Genomic DNA, 17,045 nt, shown 5'->3' with positions numbered 1-17,045 from the left:
AGCAGCGATGAAGACCCAGCACAACCAGATATCAAATAAATACATTATTTTAAAAACTAAGACTCTGATCAAGAGCCTAAAGGTAGCAGTGGCCCCCAGGAAGGGAGGAGCCAGGCGGTCCTGAGAGCACCAGGCATCCAGAGGGCAGGGATGGCAGGCAGGTTGGCTCTGGGCCTGTGCTAAATGGCCTTGATCCATCTTCTTAGCACTTGGACCTAGAAGTCAGGCCAGAGAATGGGGTTGTGTCCCCCTCAGCGTGACCCCGGCTGCGTTTCCAGGAGTGCAGGCTCTGGGGCCCAACGGCCAGTTAAAATCTTAGTTTCACTACTCAACAGTCCTGTGGCCTCGAGCAAGTTATTTAATCTCTCTGTGTCTCAGCTTGTCCCACTGTAAAATCGGAATGATACAGGTACCTCGGTTCAATACTTTAGTCTTGATTTTGTTCTTTTTTTTGGGGGGGGGGTCTTGTTTTTTACTTTTTTTTTTGGCCACTCCATGTGACCTGTAGGATCTTAGTTCCCTGACCAGGGATCTAACCCATACCTCTTGCACTGGAAGCTCAGAGTCTTAACCACTGGACCACCAGGGAAGTCCACAATGCTTTTAGTCTCTTAAACCGCACCTGACACATGCCAAGAGTGCAATGAATTGGGATTTCCCCAGTGGTTAAGACTTCATACTTCCATGGCACGGGGGCCCAGGTTCCATCCCTGGTCGAGGATGTAGATCTCACTTGCTGCAATTAAGAGTTCACCTGATGCAAATAAAGATTCTTCAAGACCCAGTGCAATCCAATAAATACAATGTGTTAAAAAAAAAAAAAGTGTGATGAATTATTGTTGCCAGTTATATCGTCATCCCTGATCTCAGTGATCTTCACAACCACCCTGGCAGGATCACCCTCTGCTTTAAAGAAAGGGAAGAGACAGCCAGACCAGGCCCGTGCTCACACTCGCCTGTTAGACTGTGAAGGCTCCCTGTCTGCCTCCCCCTCCCGCTAGGCACACAGAGTTAGAGACCCACACACAGTGACCTAGAGGCTTTATTTACAAGAGGAGACTGGTCTGGCCCCACCTGGGGCCTTGCTGGGCTATATACAGGATCCCAGGAGAGGGAGGTGGGCACACGGTCATTTAAATTACAATAGAATGGGGGAGGGGTGTTGCTCCAAGGTTCAGGCTGTGGGTCATCCACTGGAGGCCTCTGCAGAGACGGGGCTGAGGCTGCAAAGGGAAGGGAGGAAGGGATAAGGCGGGGCTGGACCTGGAGTGGGGGACAAGACGCAGGTCTGGTGGGGTTGGGAAGGCTGGGTGAGGCCACAGCTGCACCCTCTATCCAGGGCAGAAAGACCAGCTGGGAAGCCCCAGGGACAGGCCAGGGAAGGGCCGTACCGTGGCCGCCCCAGGACGAGCCTGGCTCACTTCCTCTTCAAGGAGCCCTTGTTCTTCTCCTTGTCTGCTGACCGCTGTTTCTTCACCTTCTCCTCCTTCTTGTTCTTACTGTGCACATTCTCATACACGTCCTCCCTGTGTCTGCAGGGCGGGGCCAGCGGGTCAGGAGACAGGGGCAGGGTTCCCCAGCACCAGCCTGGGGTGACATGGGGTCACCCCATCTCACAGGTGAGCAAACTGAGGCCAGGAAAGCGAGGACACCAGCCCTGACGGCGTCCTGACACTAGATTAGAAGCTCCTCGGGGCAAAGGCTCCACCTCACACATCAGTGTACTCAGCTCAGGCCCCACGTGGAAGGGCACTCAGGAGACACTTGTGAATACAGGTTGTAAGAACCAAGCTTATACTTGAACCCGAACCTCCCTGGAAAGGAAAGTCGGGCTAGGCAGGGGCCACTCACTTAGAGGAGGTGCGGGAGGCCTTGGCGTGGGCGTTCTTCATTGCTGGTGGGTAGGTGATGTTCCCGTATTCCGATTCCCGGCCCTTCTGGGACTGCGGGGAGAGGTGTGGTGGGAGGCCGGTGGTCCCAGCAGCACCCCATGACGCCCACTGGCCCCCTCAGCCCAGCCAGGCCCCTGCTCTGCTCGCACCTGCATGACCTCCAACTTCTTCTTGGTGGTCTCGATGAACTGGGCGATGGCCACGTAGATGAACTTGTACTGCGCCTCCGTCTGCACCATGCCCGAGCGCTGGGCCCGCACCATCTGGATGGTCTTCTGGATGTCGATGTCACAGTCCAGGCCTGGCCGAGAGGGCAGCGGGATGTCAGGCCCCAAGCGGAGGCGAAGGCGGGGGGCTGCTCTCCCACCAGACCCAGCGTCCCCAACCAGTCACCCTCACCTTTGGTGGAGATGCTCTCCATGAGCATGTCGATGACAATGATGGTGCCCGTGCGGCCGATGCCGGCGCTGGGGAGAGAAAGGGACACGTGAGAGGCCCAGCCCTCATGGGCCGGGAACCAGGGGCTCAAACTGCGCCATCAGGGGCGGGGCTTAGGGAGCGGGCAGAAGGCAGGGGCGGAGCTTAGGGAAAGGTCAGTGATACAAGCTGCTGGAACCTGACTGGGTCAGTGCAGTGGGGGTGGGGCAGGCGGGGCAGGGGTTTGCCTAACTCTGCACCCATGCTCATCCCTCCAGCCAAGGGATTTTGGGGGAGAGCCTTGCACACAAATGCTAAGACGCTGCTCCCCGATGTCCATCCCAGTCCTTCCCAGCCCCACCACCTGCTTCCACTTCTCCCTCTTCCCCCCACAACCTCAGGAGACCTGGGACCCCATCCCACCTGTCTTGCCTACTACCCTGGCACCCTGGCCTCCCGGGCCCTCTCCCACAGCTTTGGCCCAAGCCAGGCTGCCCTCTTCACATGAGGACCATCTTTCTGTAAGGCTGCATCTCCCTTTTTCTTCAGATCCTGACAGCAGAGTGAGGACAGTTCTCCCACCTGCGGGCCACGAGGCCACTGGGCTCAGGAGACTTGGGGGAGCAGTTAACAGGAGGTCTCCCCTCCTCCCCACCCTCTGCCGCCACCCCCTGGGCACACAGACCCCAGCAGCCTCAAGACCCCACAGAGACCCCAGTTTCACCTCCACCACTAGGCCAGTCAGGCCGATGCCCCAAGTCGCACTGTCTAATTTCAAACCCAGATTGTTAAAAATAACACCCTCTCACCCACTTCCTTCCTGTAACGTCTAAATTAAGGCCATGGGGATTTCAAGAAGGTGGGGGGTGGGGGGCACGGGCAGCCGGGTCATTCTTGGCAATGGGCCTGTCCCTGGAGGTAGAGTCCCTGAGACAGCACGTGGGGGGTACCTCCAGGCTCACCCCACCCAGCCCTGCCCCAGGACACACAAGAGCTGGTGGGCAGAAGGAGGAAGTCCTTACCCTCAGAGCCTGGGTCACATGGAGGGAGCAGGAAGGGAAGGGAAGGAAACAGACCCCCGTCCCCCCCACGGGAGATATAAAAACATGAACGACCCCCCTTCTGGAGCATTTACTGTACTCCAGACACAGTGAGAGGGTTTCACGTTTGCCACAGCCCCATGAAACATTGACTTTACAGATAAGGAACCTGAGGATCAGAGACATGAAGTCATTTGTCTGAGATCACACAGCCAGGGAGTGGAGGAGCTGGAATTTACAGAAGCTACATCTGTCCAGCAACCCCTGCCTATCCCCTCCCCTCCACCCAGGCCAGGTGACCTGCTGGGGCCCCTGCTGCTCATTGCTCCCTCAGCTCCCCAGCTTAGCAGGGTCTCCCGAACATGAACATGGGGAGCTCCAGTGGACCTAGTGGTGCATGAGCCAAGGGGCTGAGCTGGGGGCACTGGCAGGAAGGGAGAAATAGGAGTGGCATGAAGAGGCCTCGGCACCCCTCCCCGTTATGGCTGCAGACGGTAAAGAGAAGAGTTGGGGAGCCACACCGACCCCAAGGAGAAACACCATGGGTAGGCATGTGTGAAAAAACAGTAGTGACCAGGACCTGGGTCTACCGTGAGCCCTGCTCCAGGTTCCCCCCACGGACCTGCAGTGACCTGACAAGAGGCTTGACCCATTTCCTCATTTGCACATGGCAGGTTGAACTAGACTGGACCGGACGCCATGTCTCTATGGAGACTCCCCATGCCAGGCACGGGCTCAAGCCATGGGCTTGGTTCAAGCTAAGTTCCACCCATGGGTCTGGAAGCCATCAGGGAACCCAGAAGAGATGGAGGGCCTGGGAGGCTTTAAATGCATTCTCGTGTAATTCGCTTACAACAGTGCAGGGCGCTTGGCAGTACTCACTTGCCAGCTACTACTTGGATTATTATCACCGATATCATATCATTGTCACTCTCACCTGCAATGCACGATGATGGGCCCTGCGTGAGGCAGACTCTCCTGCCGCTGGTTGATCTGGTCCAGGAAGCTGAGAACACCCCCAGGCTCACTGGGGACCCCGTGATCAGGCCAGCTCAGGTACTGGTAGTGCCAAATCTCCCGAATCAGGTTCCCCTGGGTGGAGGACATAGGGTCAGTGTGCCCTGCTCCCCAACGTGGCTTCATTCTATCCAACCCAGGAGAACGAGCGTGAGCAGGGCCCCCAGCCTGGGGCAGGAGCAGGGGACACTCACATTTTCCAGCGGGGAGACCTGTAAGTTTCGGAGTTTGTACTCAGCTGTGTCGTGTTCCCCACAATTGGTTACGGTGTAGGGTCCATAAACACGCTGACTGCCCACTTCTGGCCAGTATGGAACACATTTGTTCTGAAAAGAGAGGGGGGTGGGGGGTGTAAGGCACAGAGGCAGGGCCTGAGTGCCCGGTGCTGGCCCCGCAGCATCTGATGGATGAATGGGTGAACTGGCCAAGAGTCAGAGGCTTAAGTCTTGGCTCAGCATGCTCCAGGTGGTGAGACCTGATCAGCCATTCAACAAGTCAGTCCGCGCATGCTGGCTGGTACAGGCCTCGCACCTGAAGCTGCGCCAACCAGGCTGGAGTGCCAGACACAAGTAAGACACAGCCTGGTGTGCCAGTGCCTCCAGGAGCTCACAGAGAGAAGGGTGAGCCAGGGAACTGAGCTGCTGAGGAGCCCGGGGTAAGGGGGTGCAGGCAGAGACTAATTCTCCCTCTAGGTAATGGAGGAAATCAGGGATGGCTTCACAGAGGAGGGAGCATGTGAGACGGGTCTTTAAAAAAAAACGAGGAGTCTGTCGGGCAGAGATAGGGAGGAAAGAGGAAGTCACTTCCTAGGAGAAATGAGCTCCTGCAGAGGCACAGAAACCTGAAGGAGCCTGGCAGCTCAGAGGTGAGGGCTGGAGGGTAGCCACCAAGCCTGAGTACCAGGGTCCTCGGGGGGGACAGCCTGATGCAAAGGTCACATACCTCTGCACAGGTCACAGCCACTCCGGGGCAGAGGGTGCCGTGCGAGGGGGCAGCCTGCCCATGGGGTGACAGTTTGGGGCCGACTTCAGAGAGAGTAATGAGACTGAGTGGAGAGGAGGGGTTACTACCCCGAGGGGGATGGTGGGCACAGGGCGGGGGGACACTTAAGGGATGGAGGCCTCTGGAAATCTGGGTCTGGTGGTCAGGGGAGTCCCACATAGGAAGCAGAGACCCAGGAGTCATCGTGTACTCAGATTTCTTTCTCAGTTCCCCACGGAGGTCGGGCCCTTGCGCTCTGAGGTGCCCCTAAGTGTCTTTCCAGCTTAATGGTGGTGGAGCAGTCCTGGGGGTGGGGGCAGCGCGGGGCTCAGCCTACCCGGCCCTTCTCCACCTCCCGGGTGGTCATGACAATGACGCAGGTATTCTCCTGCCACACCATCTGCCAGAAGTCGTTGACCGTGGCCTCCAGGCAGCCCTGGCTGGCGATGTAGGTCTTAGCGTTCTCATCAGGGCCTAGCAGCTGGTTCTGGACAGAGTGCAGAGACGAGCAGGGCTGTGAGCCCCTCACCCACCCACCCACTCACCCATGGCAACAGCTCTGGCTTCACCCTATGTCTCTGGACCCAGTATCCCCAGGATCCGGGGTCCATTTCCCGCCCCCACCCCACCATGACCGGCGAGCACACCGACCTTCACGTAGTTGGCATTAATGTAGTCAGACCCAGGGATGTTACTGTCGCGTCCCTGCAGGACCACTCGACTGTGGTCAACTGGGAGTGGGCAGAAAGGAAGCAAGAAGGGCCTGGGTCAGAAACCCTTCTTGAGCTCCCAGGCCATCCTTGCCCAGAAGCCCTGTGGGCAGGCCAGGGTGGGGGACCCACATGGGTTGAGGGATCTCAACCCATGTGGGCTGGAGGTTTCAGAGGAAGAAGGTGGTGGGGTGGGGTATGAGGGGATCCTCTGGGATCCTGGAGGAAGGGGGGACGCCCTTGTGGGTGGGGGTCCCTCATAGAGCTGGGGAAGGAGACCGTCTGAGATGGGAGGAGGTCAGCTAGGGGAGAGGCATCTCCTGGGTGAGTGGATGCTGCCTGAGTTGGGGGCGGGCTGGAGGCTGCCCAGGGTGCTCACACGGAAGGATGTTCTTGTAACGGTTCTTGCTCTTGTTTTCTGGCCGCTGCCCTTCCAGCCGCTGGTGCAAGTTTTTCACCTCCTGCTTCTGCAGACTCTGTGGGACGAGTTGGGGAAATGGAGCCTCAGGCCCGGGAGAGGGGCATCCATGGGTGGAGAGGTCATGGGGCAGACTAACATGAGGATGGGGAGCGAGGGGACGGGGTCTGTCTGGGACCCCACGCCCTTCACCCTGCTGGTCCCATCACAAACCTCAAACTCCTCCCAGAAGCCGGCCTTGGCTGTCTCCTCTGACTCCTGCTTCTTGTTCAGTTCCAAGACCCGGTTCTCAATGTCAGCCGCGTTCACCCTCGTGGCGTAGTATGGCTGGGGTGGGGGAGGCCAGAAGTCAGCCGCTTCTAGAGCTCAGAGGCTCAGGGAATGGGAGGAGGCAGCCAGGCCCACCCCTCACCTGCCGTAGGTAGACGAAAGCGCCGGAGGCCTCCTCGATCCCCGTCCTCTTGAAATGCTCCACCAGGTCAGTGAGGCTGTCGAAGGTCTCCGAACCCCCCACTGTGTAACGTCCGCCCTGAGGGGCTCCAAGTCAGGCCACCTGTCTCCCTGCCTGGACCCCCAGCCTTGGACCAATGCCCAGGCTGCCCCTCCCCAAGGGCACGGCTGTGGGCACAGAGGGAACCCCCAGCACCCTCCCTGGTGCCCAGAGGCCTTACCTCACACATGACTTTGATATGGGTGACTCTGAGCGGGGAGCCGGGGCCAGCCTTGGGCTGGTCGCTGAGCACGGACAGCACAAAATCTCCAGGCTGGCTGAGGCTCTCACGCACAAGGAAGGTCCAAGGCTCCCCCTTGGCCTGCAGCAAAGTCTCTGCCTGCCCTCCAGACATGTGGCCATGGTACCACCTAGGGAAGACAGCATCCGGGGAAATGAGACTGAGGCCAGGGGCGGGCGCTGGGCAAACGCTCAGGGAGGGGGCAGGGAACTTGGGCCCCTGCCATGTGCTGAACTGAGCTATGCTACATGCTCTCAAATCCGCCACTGTGAGTAGGTCCGTCACTCTCACAAAAACCTGAGAGGTAGGTACTACCCATTCTGCAGATGAGGAGACTGAGGCTGGGCGGTTGCACACTGGCCCAAGGCCCCAGCTGATAAGTGGCAAGCCTCAGGACTTCTAAGCAAGCCCACCTTTGCAAGTTTAAGACACAGGCAGAAAGGCAGCCACATCCAGAATGTTCAGAGGGGAGAAACCCAGGAAGGGTCTCCATGAAAGACAGGGCTAGGCGAGGGAAGCAGAAATGCAGATGGAGGCCAAACCACAGACAGCAATGGGGTTGGGAGAGACGGAAGTCACAAGGGAGGGGAAATGGGGAGAAGTCCCCCTGGGGGTCGGGAAGGTGGACAAGCCCACGGGTGAATAGTGGTTTGGGGGCTTTGGGGTTCCCCAGGTGATGTCACTGAAAGGGCTGCTGGGGTTCGGTGTTGGGGGGTAGGCTCGAGGGGCTCAGAGGGGCAGAAAGCAGAACTAGGACCTTTCCCCACAACACACCCCCTTCCCAGGAGGAAACTGTAGCCCCACAATGCCCAGCCCCACAGGAAACCACGTGATGGAAAAAACACAAAACTCCTTCTGGGGAGAGAGTGAGAAGTGAGGTTGTGAGGTTTCCTCAGCCCAGGGACAGGGGAAGGGGGGGCATTTTCCAACCGCAGGAATGGGGGGAAGGAGGGAGGGGGCCAGTCTGTCCTACCCCGTCGCACTGCGGCCCAGAGGAGACTGCAGCTCAGAGACCTCCAGAGTCCACAGCCCGTGCAGGACCCCTGGGCCACCATATCCCACCACTCAGGGATAGACCAGGGCCCCCAAGCAGTGGGGAGGGGGCTAACCCTCTTTCCCCAGGCCCCACAGGATGAGGAAGTCTCCATGCAAATGTCAGGCTGACCACAGGCAAAGAGCTAGCCATTGAGGGGACAAATGCAAATTCCCCCCAGAGGAGGGGCAGCTGCCAAGGCCAAGAACCAGAGCAAACCAGAGCAGAGGTTGGGAGAAAGAGCATTCCCCACGGGTTCCCAGGGTCAAGGGTGGATCCAGGCCTCCTGGCGTGGGGAACCAAAAGCCCCTCTTTAAGTCAGCTGCCCTGGTCTTGAGTCCCTCTGTCCCTGACCTCTTCCAGCCACAATTTGAACCCTGACCCCAGGCCCCAGGGTCCTCTCAGCTCCATCCCTCTTGCAGCTCCATCTTCAACCACCCCTGCATCCACCCATCCTCTGGCAGCAGCCAGTAGGCCGGACCCTGACTGTGGACAAGGAGGAGGCCAGGTCATGAAGAACCCAAGAGGACCTGGGCAGAAAATCCCTATGAATGTGGCAGATGGGGTGCAGGAAGAGGGTGAGAGGCAGTGAACACCAGGGAAAGACAGACACCAGCAAGGGCTTCCAAGTGCTTCCCTCCTAGGGGAGGCGGCTTCACCAGAAATGGATCTTTGGCTGCATGCTCATGGGGAAAAGGGTCTGCCGGTTGGGTCTGTGGCCTTTTCCCCAGCCTCATCCAGTTCTCAGTCTCAGCCAGTGACTTGAATAAAATACGGATGCAAGCTGGGAGGCATGCATCTCCGAAAGACCGAAAGCTGAGAGAATCCAGGTTCAGAATCATTTCGACAATCGATGCACAAATACAGGACAAGGACAAGTTGGCTTGGCCCTAGGAGTGTGCAAAAAAAGTCCCCCATAACAACCCAGAGTTGTTCAGCTGCCCTTCCCCTAATTATAGGAGCTATCATGGAGAAACAACTGGAAAATGAGACACCCCCTCAACCCGCCCATAAAATGCAGAGTCTTTGGGTCTGCGCACACTTTGGGGAGACCACCTGGGGAGTAGCCAGCCCAGTTCTGGGGACCATATCTTTGAAACCAGAAAGATGGGCGGGAAATGCTTAGAGTATTGTCCTGTGCCCAGCTACAAGGCCCTTGCACCCCTATGACAGTTTTCAATGATATGGGTCTGGTCAAGGGACTAGTCCAGCACTAGTCAGCCCCAGAGGGCAGACCCATTCTCAGGGGACACTGAGATGAGGCTGCGTGTCCTCATACACGCTGACCCCTACGCTCCTCCTCAACCATAGGAACCCGTGCTGGGGAGGGAACAGTTACAAGAGGTCAGATTCCGTCTTTCTAACAACAGAGCCGGCCATTTGGGAGACACAGCCACGAGGAGAGGCCTCTCTGGCACTGGTAGGGCCTGGGGCGCGGGTGGACAGGGACCCTGGAGAAGGGCCAGGCAACCTTATCTTGCTTCCTAGGGGTTGATGGAAAGGGGGCCCATGGATCACACAGAGGGAAGAGGCCCAAGGCAGGGAGGACAGCCCACTTCTCGGTGGGCGGGCCAGGGAGCGAAGACCCTCACCTCTCACTGGTGGGGTCTGAGCAGTTCAGCGGGTACTTGAGGTGGATGATAGTGCCGTCTCGGTCCTGTAGAACGCCCTGCTGCTGCGTGTAGTACTCCACCAGCTCCGTCAATGTTGCGAACTTCTCCCCTCCATACAGATCGTAGAAGTCCCCAGAGTTCTGGATCCGAATATGAGTCACCTGGTCCCCAACCCTGCAGGGCACCCAGTGGAGGTAAGGCCAGTGGAAGGGAGAGTGGAGGTCGGGTGGTGGGGCGCAGTGGGGGTCCTGGGCAGGGTTGGGGTGGATACATCCAAGGGCCTGGGGAAGCGAAATGAGCAGCCAAGGGCTGGCACCCCACCCCCGGCTGGAGCCGCGGGCCACCTACCTGACGGAGAGGGAGAAGTCACCCTGGTTCTTGCGGCTGGGCCGTGCCAGGAAGCTTCCGTGGACCCCTCGGCCCTTGAGCAAGGTCTCCGCATCCAGCCCACTGAGGTCTCGGTGAAACCACCTGGGGGCCGGAGGGCTGGTGAGGAGAGGCCCCAGGGCCTTGGGACGCCCTGCCTCCTGCCTACCATGGGTGCCCAGCCCTTACCTCACCATCCTGGGGTGCCTGGGGCGGGGAGTGGGGTGAAGGCGTGCAGGCAACGGGGTGGTGCTGCTGAGTCTGGGCAGGCGGGAGACGCTGGGGCTAAGCTCTGGCAGCTATCAGCACCCGGGCCACCTCGCCACCCAGCCCCGTCCTGTCCTGCTTCTGGGGCTGCCACTCCACTGGCCTGGGGCAGCCGGCAGGGCGGGGACAGGAAGGGGCGCGGCCGACCCCTTGGGGGAACTCACTCACTTCTCGTTTTAGGGCAGAGCAGGGAGAAGCACGGGGTGGCGGTGGGGGTGGGGACAGGACCCGCTTCCCACACGCCTTTCATCGAAGGCCTGGGGAGGGTGGCCCTCCACACAGGACCACCCAAATAAGAACACACGTGAGCCTCCAGAGCCCCAGGCCAGCTCATGCTTGGTCCATGGGAACCCACACAGTCACGCGCCATCTCTTCCTGGTCTATGCAGCCTTCCCTGGTCCAAACCAATAATAATGGTGAGGGTGGCAACTATCATTAGCGGAGTCTGCCTAGACAACAGGCACTGTGCTGGGCAGTATTTACCTGCCTTATCTGATATGTCCTCACGGTAGCCCTGTGAAGCAGGTACCTTCATTATTCCCATTTTCCAGACAAAGAACCTGAGGCTCTGGGCTTGAAGGCAGCTCGCCCAAGGGCCACATGGTCAGTAAAGCAAACCAGAGTGCAAACCAGACGGCCTGGCTCCAAAGCTAGTGATTTTAGCTACTATATGCCAGGCCTCAGGGCTTCAGAGAACAGAATAATAAGTTAAATAAAAAGTTAAGGGACTTCCCTAGTGGTTCAGTGGTTAAGAATCTGCCTTGCAATGCAGGCAGGCATCACAGGTTCAATCACTGGGCGGAGAGCTAAGATCCCACATACTGTGGAGCAGCTGAGCCTGTGCCACAACTAAATCTGTGTACCACAATGGAAGATCCTGTGTACTGCAACTAAAACTGGACATAGCCAAATAAATAAGTAAATTTCAAAAAAGAAAAGAAAAAGTTAAAAAGGTTGGGGAGGGCGGCACTTCCCTAGGGGTCCAGTGGCTAAGACTCTGCTCCTAATGCAGGGGGCCCAGGTTTGATCTCTGGTCAGGGAACTAGATCCCACATGCTGCAGCTAAGACTTGGTGCAGCCAAATAAATAAATAATTAAAAAAAACCTAACAGAGGTTGAGAGACTCTTCCAATCAGGCCAAAGTGGGAGGGGGCAGTTTCCTAACTGTTTAGGCTGGGCAGATGCCTCTTAGAGGGATAGAAACCCTCCCTCGACACACACATCTGAATAGGTGCCCTGGGACAGAGGGCTGGACAAAATGACCCTGGAGCAGCCCTGTCCAACTGGCATCTTCCCTACTTCTTGTCCTCGGCCTTTGGGCCATCCACCATGCCCCAACCTTGCAGTTGGGTGAGAAGCAGAATGCGAAGCAGGTGGAGCCAGAGCCGCCAGCCCTATGGATGGAGCCACTGGAGTCTGAACTGTAGGTTCTTGCTGAGGGGGTCTGGTCTGAATCCAATGGAGCTCAGGACTCTGACAGGGGCCTGTCTCCTGGGCCGCAGAGGGGCACACAGATCCGGCCATGGCCTATTCTCAGGGCCCGTTCACCTGGGGAGGCCCTAACACTAAAAGCTTGTGATACTCCATCTAATTCCAAATACAAACATACCGCCAAACCAAAGCAAGAGGAAAGAAGCCCAACGCAAGATACACAAGAGGGGACTTCCCTGGGAGTCCAGTGTTTAGGACTCTTCCAGTGGTTAGGACTACAGACTGCAAGGGTTCAATCCCTGGTAGGGGAACTAAGATTCCACAAGCCCTGGGGCACAGCCAAAATTAAAAAAAAAAAGATACACAAGAAACTCTGTGAGTGGATTTCCTAGGGAAGGGACCAGAACGGGTAGCTGGAAGAAAGGGCTGGGAGGGACCTTTCCTTCTCCCTCCTTCCACCTTTTTTTTAAAAAATATTTTTGTATTTATTATTTATTTAATTGGCTGCACCGAGTCTTAGTTGTGACATGCAGGATCTTTGAGCTTCAATGCAGCCTGCAGGATCTTTAGTTGCTGCATGTGGGATCTACTTCCCTGAGCAGGCATCTCTCCCAGGCCCCCTGCCTTGGGGGCCTGGAGTCTTAGCCACTGGACCACGAGGGAAGTCCCTCCAGTACACCTTTTTGAAGACTGTAGCATGGGCATGTCGTCCCTTCATTAAAATAAGTATACTGACTGGGAGATGGCAATTTCTGGGATAGCAGATCTGAGTGGTGTGTACCCAGATGAAGTAAATGTGATGTTCAGTATTCAAGCACATTATGTATGCTACGCCTCAAAAAAGAAGGAAAAATAAATAACAAACTATTCAAGCCCAATGAAAGTCTATGTTCTTATGTTGGCTACTTTATCATTTTTTGAATATCAATTCTCCGCCCTGCCCACCCCTAGAAAGGATTTCTGGAGACCCTGCTTGATCTGTTTATCTCATGGTTTAACACTGACTACCTCTATCTTAGGCAGTAACCCTGAAAGACTATGAACTCTCCCTCACAGCAGGGGGCAGAAAGAGAATGGACACCATCACCTCCACTACAGGGGCCCCTCATCTCCAGCACAGGAGGTCCACAGCTGGTATGGCTCACCTCCAAGTGGTTAAAACTTAGCACCATGTCTCACACAGAGCATGTGTCAAATGACCACATTCATCCAGACCCATGTACATACATGGTCACAAGCCCAGGTCCAGTCCTACCCATGCACACCCTGCTTGTCACGTACAGATGAGTATACACACACATGCGCACACGCACGCATGCACAAGCATCCACTTAGGCACACCCAGTCCCACTAAAGGCAACCTCATCACCCAAGTCCATCTACACATGCACATAGTCAGGTGCAAACACCCACACGTGGACACATCATCCCAACCGCCCACAAAGTTGCAGGTCCCTACGTAGCACCCAACACCCCCTGTACAGTGGCCACAAGCCGCTCTCCCTCTGGAATTTTAAAAAAGAAACTAACTAGGCACCCAGAAACTCCTGACCATGAAAGAGACAGGAATTTCTCTGAAGGGTGTCAAGTCAGAAGGCAGACAGACACTGGGATGGTATGTACAGTCTCTACTGTCCCTTGGCAGGAAAATAAAGAAGAAGCACCACCCTTCCCTTGGCGTAAGTGCTCTGGAGTTCACAGAGCGCTTGCACGTGCACACACACATACTCCCATTTGGGCCTCAGACATCCCTCAGGGCTCAGTGGTTGTGGCCCATGGTCTTAGTTGTCCTTCTGCAAATGGGATCTTCCCAGACCAGGGATCAAACCCATGTCCCCTGATTCTTAACCACTAGACCACCGGATCTAGGAATTATTTTCCCCATTTTTTTTTTTTAAAGGGAGGTAAACAGGCTCAAGGAAGCTGAAAGTTAAAAAAGTAAGGGCCTACTAATTTAGAAGAGAAAATTACTCACTTGGGAAGCAAGGAGATAAAGGCAGAGATGAAGATCAACGGGGATGCAGAAAGACAGGCAGTCTGGAAGAGCAAACAAAGTAATCTCTAGAAAGCTCTTGAAGTTCCCTGGGCCTCAGTATCCCTACCTGATAAATGGGTTTAACAATATTTCCCAAATGCTGATATAAAAAGCCGATATGAAGTCAGCTTTTAGTATGAACAGCTTTTATGTGACATTATTAATGTATATGCCAACCCTATTTAGTAGGTCCTGTTAGCCAATTTTATTTTTATTTATTTATTTTTGGCTGTGCTGGGTCTTCCCTGCTGCTTGTGGTCTTTCTCTAGTTGAAGTACATGGGCTTCTCAGTGCTGTGGCTTCTCTTTTTGCAGAGCACGGGTTCTGGGGCTCAAAGGCTCAGTAGTTGTGGCCCAAGGGCTTAGTTGGCCTTCAACGTGTGGAATCTACCCAGACCAGGGATCAAACCCATGTCCCGTGCCTTGGCAGATGGATTCTTAACCACTGGACCACCAGGGAAGTCCATGTTAGCCCAACTTTAGAAACAAAAACTAAGGCTCAGAGAAGTAACTTGACCAAGGTCACAAACTAGGAAGGGGGAAGGCAACAAACCAAGGCCGTCTGACGTCTGACAAGTCCACTGTCCTTCCCACTGCACCACCCACTGTGGGAGGAGGAGGCAGGGTATGGGCACAGCCCACGACGAGGCCAGGGTGGAGGGGCTCCTCCCTCAGAGGCCCCTGGGGAGCTGGCATGGGACCCACGAGCATAGCGCCAGCTGTGAGCCGGGCTCTATGGCTGAGCTGAGCTGCTCTGAGAGGCTGGGACCCTTGGCAGAAGGTCTCACAGGGCCAGCCTGAGGAACCAAGGAAGGATTCTTTCTCAGGAAAGGACTTGCCAACCATCTGGCAGGAAAATGATGGAGGCAGGAGCATGGAAGGGATTGTGGACCAGAAGACCCAATGAGAACCTTGACAGCAGAGATCTCCTTGGCGGTCCAGTGGTTAAGACTCCTCGCTCCCAGTGCAGGGGGCTCGGGTTCAACCTCTCATCAGGGAACTAGATCCCACATGCCACAACTAATAAATAAATGTATTTATATATAAATAAATCTATCAATAAACAAATTATTTATAAATAAATCTACCAATAAATCATTTGTTTACACATAAATTAATAAGTAATTAATTATAAACAAATCTATCAATAATTTATAAATAAATATATCAATAAATAATTTCTAAATACATTAATAATTAATAAAATAAATTTAAAAAAAAATTTTAAAGAACCTTGACACTGGGGCTGAAGGAGACAAGGAGTGCACTGAGGGAGGCAGGCACACCCCAAGAGCAGATGCGAATATAAGAAGCAAGAACTTACTGGACTTGGGGTGACCAACCTACCAACTCACCAAGACGCCCAGCAGGTCCTCACTGTAGTATCCAAACACCAAGAAGGCCCCACGTGACCCAGCCCTCCTCTGTCCTCACTGGCCAACTCTGCCCCCAGGCACCATCATTCAGTTTATTCCCACAGCAGGGTCTTTGCACTGGCCATTCCCTCTGCCAGCAGTACTGGAGCCTGATTCTTCCTCCTCATCCAGGTCTCACCTCCTGCGTCACTGACTCAGGAAAGCCCTCCCTGGCCCCTCCCTCTAGCCAGTGATGCCACTGGCACCCCAGTCCGTTATTAGCATGTGAAGCTGGTTTATTTTCTGGGTAACACTTCTGAGACCTGGCAATTACCCTATTTAATGGGTTCCTTGGGCAGTCTGTCCCCTTCCACCTGCGTGAAGCTCCGTGAAGGCAGGAACTGTGTCTCTCTTGTTTGTTACAGTATTGGCAGCACCTTAAAAAGCACCTGGCAGAACTTCCCTGGCTGTGGTTAGACCTCATCTTCCAATACCCGGGGTGTAGGTTCGTCCCTGACTGGGGACCTAAGATCCCTCCCACATGACTTGGGGCCAAAAAAGCAAAACATAAAACAGAAGCAATATTGTAACAAATTCAATAAAGAGTTTAAAAATGGTCCACATTAAAAAAAAAATCTTTAAAAATATTTAAAAACTAAAAAGCACCAGCATACAATAGATACTTAACAGTATCTGAATGAATTGATGCAGAGGAGTGAAGGAAAACTGAGGGAGATTGGAATGAAGGATTTGGGACATTTAGTGGGAACAGGGCATCTTTCTCAGGTCTGCCTTTCAGATTTGTAATGTTTCAGGTGACATTCAGCTCCCTAGGGGACGTGTCCTTAGCAGAAGACAGAAGCAGGGGACCAGAGGGTGGAGAAAGAAATTTGGTGAGAATAAATATGCATCTGTCAGGGAGAAAGTACTAGAGAAGGGGGGTGGGTCAGAGGGTCATGAACAAGGCTGGAGTTCTGGCATCTTGCGGGGGAAAAGTGACCTGGGGAGGGGGCAGGGGCAGGTCGCACTCATGGTCATGCACCTGTCAGGAGTGAGCAGGATCCCCGCCCCTCCCTCCCGAATGAACAGGAGCCCCCGTTACCCAGATGGAGCAGGGGACTTACCCATGGGACAGCATTTCCCCAGAGGGGTGGGGAGTCCCAGGCAGAAGGCACAGGGGGCGGGGTTGAGCCCCGTGGCGCAGCTGTGCAGGGGCCCAAGCCAGGTGAGGAAGAATGCTCAGAAACCAGCCACTTTCCTCTTGATGCTGCCCGCCAGGCCACAGGCACCGCGGGGACAAGCCCCTGGACTAAATAACCCCGGAAAAGGGACAGGTGGGGCGGAGCTGGCCTCAGCAGCTGGCTTCTCCCTCCAGCCCCACTCAGCAGTCTAGCGCCAGCCCAGCACGGCCTGCCTATCCCCCGCCTCCCTCCCTGGGGAAGGGAGGAGTCACCTGGAACTCCACCTGGCCTGCCAGCCAACCGAGCCGCAGGAAGCTGGGTGCTGCGGGCAAAGCCCAGGAAGTCACCCTGGCCAAGAGGGAGCACCAGCCAATGGGGAAGTCTCCAGGGGCACAGAAGCCCAGGGCCCTCAGGAAAAGTCCAGAAAGCCCCACTGCTCAAAGCGGGTGAAGGCTGTGCAGGCCACCCCACCCAGGGAGGTTGAGGGGCTGGCCCATCCTCCCACTCTGCAGTCTGCCCTGGAGCGGGTCCAGCCCTGAAGGAACACAGGAAAGATCT

The 17,045-nt window shown here is 55.6% G+C and overlaps 1 protein-coding gene across 2 annotated transcripts; it reads right to left on the bottom strand.

The window, feature by feature from the left end:
- Positions 1-1,084: 1,084 nt before the first annotated feature.
- PTPN6 (protein tyrosine phosphatase non-receptor type 6) lies at positions 1,085-16,990 on the bottom strand. Of its 2 annotated transcripts, none has more exons than XM_055569390.1 (16): positions 16,431-16,990; positions 10,201-10,323; positions 9,832-10,026; positions 7,147-7,336; positions 6,888-7,004; positions 6,689-6,802; positions 6,437-6,533; positions 5,999-6,078; positions 5,685-5,834; positions 4,561-4,692; positions 4,287-4,441; positions 2,292-2,359; positions 2,042-2,193; positions 1,852-1,943; positions 1,392-1,532; positions 1,085-1,223 (listed from the first exon to the last, which is right to left on the bottom strand). In XM_055569390.1, the coding sequence occupies exons 1-15, from the start codon at positions 16,442-16,444 to the stop codon at positions 1,418-1,420; spliced, it is 1,794 nt and encodes a 597-aa protein (XP_055425365.1). In that variant the 5' UTR covers positions 16,445-16,990; the 3' UTR covers positions 1,085-1,223; positions 1,392-1,417. The 2 variants fall into 2 exon arrangements, with proteins under 2 accessions (XP_055425365.1, XP_055425372.1); XM_055569397.1 differs by lacking the exon at positions 16,431-16,990 and adding an exon at positions 10,408-10,550.
- Positions 16,991-17,045: the final 55 nt, after the last annotated feature.

The sequence above is a fragment of the Bubalus kerabau genome, chromosome 1 (genome assembly GCF_029407905.1).
Source record: "Bubalus kerabau isolate K-KA32 ecotype Philippines breed swamp buffalo chromosome 1, PCC_UOA_SB_1v2, whole genome shotgun sequence".
Classification (NCBI taxonomy): domain Eukaryota; kingdom Metazoa; phylum Chordata; class Mammalia; order Artiodactyla; family Bovidae; genus Bubalus; species Bubalus kerabau.
Note: the sequence above shows the minus strand (reverse complement) of the source record. Positions and strands in the feature narration are given on the sequence as shown.

Excerpts from the sequence above, each read along its gene's own strand:
- PTPN6 (XM_055569390.1), bottom strand. Across the intron at positions 10,027-10,200 it reads GACTTCTCCCTCTCCGTCAG|GGTTGGGGACCAGGTGACTC; the intron begins GTAGGTGGCCCG and ends GGTGCCCTGCAG. Across the intron at positions 2,360-4,286 it reads CCCATCATCGTGCATTGCAG|CGCCGGCATCGGCCGCACGG; the intron begins GTGAGAGTGACA and ends TTCTCTCCCCAG.